At 37.9% G+C, this 3,633-nt stretch overlaps 1 protein-coding gene across 1 annotated transcript in view; it reads left to right on the top strand.

Moving 5' to 3' along the window:
- The window catches only part of LOC106877918 (protein dachsous), a 62,077-nt gene that overhangs the window by 1,706 nt on the left and 56,738 nt on the right, over positions 1–3,633 (top strand). Inside the window, exons 2-4 of the mRNA XM_052965883.1 lie at positions 26–468; positions 660–1,036; positions 3,262–3,434. Coding sequence (XP_052821843.1) covers positions 26–468; positions 660–1,036; positions 3,262–3,434 — 993 coding nt within the window. The remainder of the gene's footprint in view (positions 1–25; positions 469–659; positions 1,037–3,261; positions 3,435–3,633) is intronic.

The following is a 3,633-nucleotide window of genomic DNA, read 5'->3' as shown; positions in this document are numbered from 1 at the left end:
TACACTGTTATTATTACTGCTCAAGATAACTATGACTATGTAAATGATTTTCAAAAACCTGGATGGAAAGAAAACACAACTACAATCCTAATCAATGTAACTGATGTTAATGACAATGCTCCAGTATTTAAGTCTGATAAATATTTTGAAACTGTACAAGAAAGCGTATCTAAAGGAACTATCTTGACTGTTGCAGCCAATGATGAAGATATTGGAGAAAACGGTAAAGTTCAGTACTCAATACAAGGAATGGAATCTGTGTTATTTAAAATGGATCCAGGTACAGGTGCTCTGAGTATTGCTTCAAATTTAACAAATAAAATAGGATACAAGTGTTTCAATGTTACTGCAAAAGACCAAGGAAATCCACCATTAAATTCAACTACATCTATTTGTATTAATGTTACTGACATTAACAACAACAATCCAAACTTTGAAAAGCCAAATGATACAATCAGCATACCAGAGGTAAGTATGTTTTAAGTTTAATATTGATAACAAAGGTAATGTCTTCTATATTTAACAATATGATGCTTTGCTGAATTCGGAGTTTGAGCAGATAACTCTACACAGTAGAATGAGATATATCCTAATGAATGAGGTTAGACTGTTGTAAAGTATAATCTACTTTAATGTTCTGTTATTCTGTGCCTGAGAAGGATTTTTGTAAATATAGATGCTTACATATAATTCCATTGGTTTGGCTGGGTTCTTCTGTCACGTACCTCCTGAAAGTATCTCAGAAGGAGAGATGTGAAGATCTTCGATGTGACATAAATAAGGCTTATGCCATGTTAGTTGCTGCAAACATATCTGCCACCTTTCTTGTAGAATGGCAAAAGGATCATATCATTCCTTGTGGGATTTCTTTGGATTCTCAGATGCAGCTGATATTCCTGTGCAGCCATCATGCCATGGTATTAGAACAGCTCTTAAAGAGCTCTGCTGGTAGGCCATCTTCACCTGCCACTTTGTTATTCCTCAGTTTTCTGACATACAAGCATAGGAATCAACAATTTCATGCTCTTGGGAAGCTGTAAGTAATGTTTTGAACCATGAAGGATTTGTACTGAATTTTTGTAGAGTTCTGAATTTTTGTAGAGTTCTGAATTTTTTTAAAACATTGTTTTTGAAACTGTCTGATAATACAGACATAGACTTGCCCAAATACATAAATAAATTAATATTGATATTGTTTCACCTTTGTTACAATCATCTGAAATGGAACTGTCAAAGTGCAATATTTGAGCAATTCTGCTACTCAACTTCAAAAAAAGACATTGAGCAGCTGAAACTGCTTGTGATATCAACAAAATGTTTGGTGAGGAAATGACCAGCAAGTGGTCAGCTTGTAAATGGTTTAAATGATTTCGCAGTGGAGACCTCAGCCTTGAAGATTGTGAGCATAATGGACACCTATCTGTCATTGATGATGGTCAATTAAAGACAGTTGTTGAGAAAGATCCATGTAAAACCATTTGAGAACTGGCAAAAGAACTTCAAGTTAGCTAGAAAACTGCCTGCAACCATTTGCATACGATTGGAAAATCAAAAAAAGCTCAACAAATGGGTACCACACGATTTGAATGAAAATCAGAAAATGCGTAGATATGGAATTTGCTCATCACTTCTTCTCTGTAACCAGACCAATCCATTTCTCGACCGTATTGTAACTTGCGATGGAAAGTGGATTCTGTACAATAATAAAACACATTTTTCACAGTTGATGGACCAAAATGAAGCACCAAAAACCTTCCTTAAATCTGAGCTCTTCAAAAAGAAGGTTATGGTGACTGTTTGGTGGTGTACTGCTGGACTCATCCACTATAACTTCTTAAAACCCAGAAAAAACATTACTACAGAAACATATTGCCATGAAATTGCCAAAATGAATGAAGAACTGCTACTCATACATCCCAAACTTGTAACTCGTTGGCAAAAATATGTTGATTGTAATGGTACTTACATTGATGAATAAAATTTATGCATTGTTGAAATATATTGTAATGAATTTCATGTTTCAAAACATTGCTTACTTCTTACTCAGCCTGATAATTCTTCAAAGAACTGTCTACTAAGTTGGATTAGGCATTGCCTCGCTCATCTGAAACCATTTCACTTAAGCCACTACAGCCTCTAGTAATAATTTTTTAAGAAAATGGTAGAACTTATGGATGTCACCCTCTACTGCAGCCTTTATGGTGTCTGTTGCAACTAAGCACCAGTATTGATTAAAATTGACGTGAGCTGAGCGATTAGTCTGTCGTTTGAGCACACAATATCTCAGACCTCTACTAATTTGTAAATTGGATATCTTCTTGATAAGTGAGATGGTGGACTAGGAAATCCAGTCCTTTTGTTGGCACCATCAATTACTTAGTTCATTTCCAGCAACTTCTTGAACATTGCTTTTGAAGGAGAGCCAGTGCTCAGTGACTGTCATCTCTGGGTCATGGATAGGGAGACCATTGAATCTATTTCTTATCTCAAGCTGAAAATACCCTGAAGTGTAGCCACTTCAGGGCATTGAAGTCTGTTCATATCGACTTTGATGGAAGATATGACCTTTCTAAGGGCTTTCAAGTGGAGCCGTAACTTGGCGTATGGTTGGAGCCATTGAGTACAGTGTTGAGGAGTTTGAGTTCTTCACCATTCAAATGGGTGTTCACAGGGTTCTGTTCAAATGCCCACTCTTTTCAATTTCATCATCTATTGGATGCTCAACCAAGGTCTAGATGGTCTCTCTGGTGCCAGGGTAGGATGTGATTTCTCTGGCACTGACATTGACTTTGCTGACAATGTTGCCATCCTTGGGGAGTCCTATTCCAACATCCAACACACACTTGAAAGGATAAACCTCACTGCTGCAAGAATTGGAATGAAGAGCAATGCCTCAAAAACAAACAATGATCCTCTCAGCCAACATACCTGCCTCCTTCAGGTATGAATATTGTGTATTCATCTTAATGGAGAGGCTGTGGAGGAGGTGGAGAAGTTCAAATATATCAGATTGCCCTTTACAGCCACTTGCTATGGGAAGGATGAGATCTACATTTGAATCAATTGCACACAGTCGACATTCTGCCACCTCCATAAGTGCATGTGGTTGTATCAGGAGATTTGCCTTGTGATGAAATGCTGTATTTACCAGGTGCTTGTCTGAACAGTTCTCCTCTATGGTTTTGAGACCTGGCCACTGCATATTACTGATCTCCATAAGCTGAAGGTCTTCGATTACTTCTGTATTCATTGTCTTCTCAGACTGCGAATCTCAAACTATGCTTTGAACCGACAACTTTATGCTCACTACAGTCTTTCACCTCTTGAGGGAACTCTTCTGACAATGAGACTACAATGGTTTGGTCACACATTGTGGCACTCTGACAATGAACTTATCTGGAGGCCAATAGTACCATATCCACCCCTGGATTGGCGTAAGTGGAGAAGTGGTCAGCTGAAGACATGGCTCACAATAGTCAAAGCAGATATGGAACTCGTTTCTGGTCCTTGAGTCTTTGATGTTTGTCGGTGGAACTGGAAATGACTTCAAAATGCTGCAGCATCGGTGCTGGCTTAACCCCTCCCAGGTGAATGCTGTTACAAGACAAGGCAATATATATATATATATATATA

The sequence above is a fragment of the Octopus bimaculoides genome, chromosome 2, assembly GCF_001194135.2.
Source record: "Octopus bimaculoides isolate UCB-OBI-ISO-001 chromosome 2, ASM119413v2, whole genome shotgun sequence".
Classification (NCBI taxonomy): Eukaryota; Metazoa; Mollusca; class Cephalopoda; order Octopoda; family Octopodidae; genus Octopus; species Octopus bimaculoides.
The sequence above is the reverse complement of the archived record's forward strand: the minus strand, read 5'-3'. Positions and strand labels throughout refer to the sequence as shown.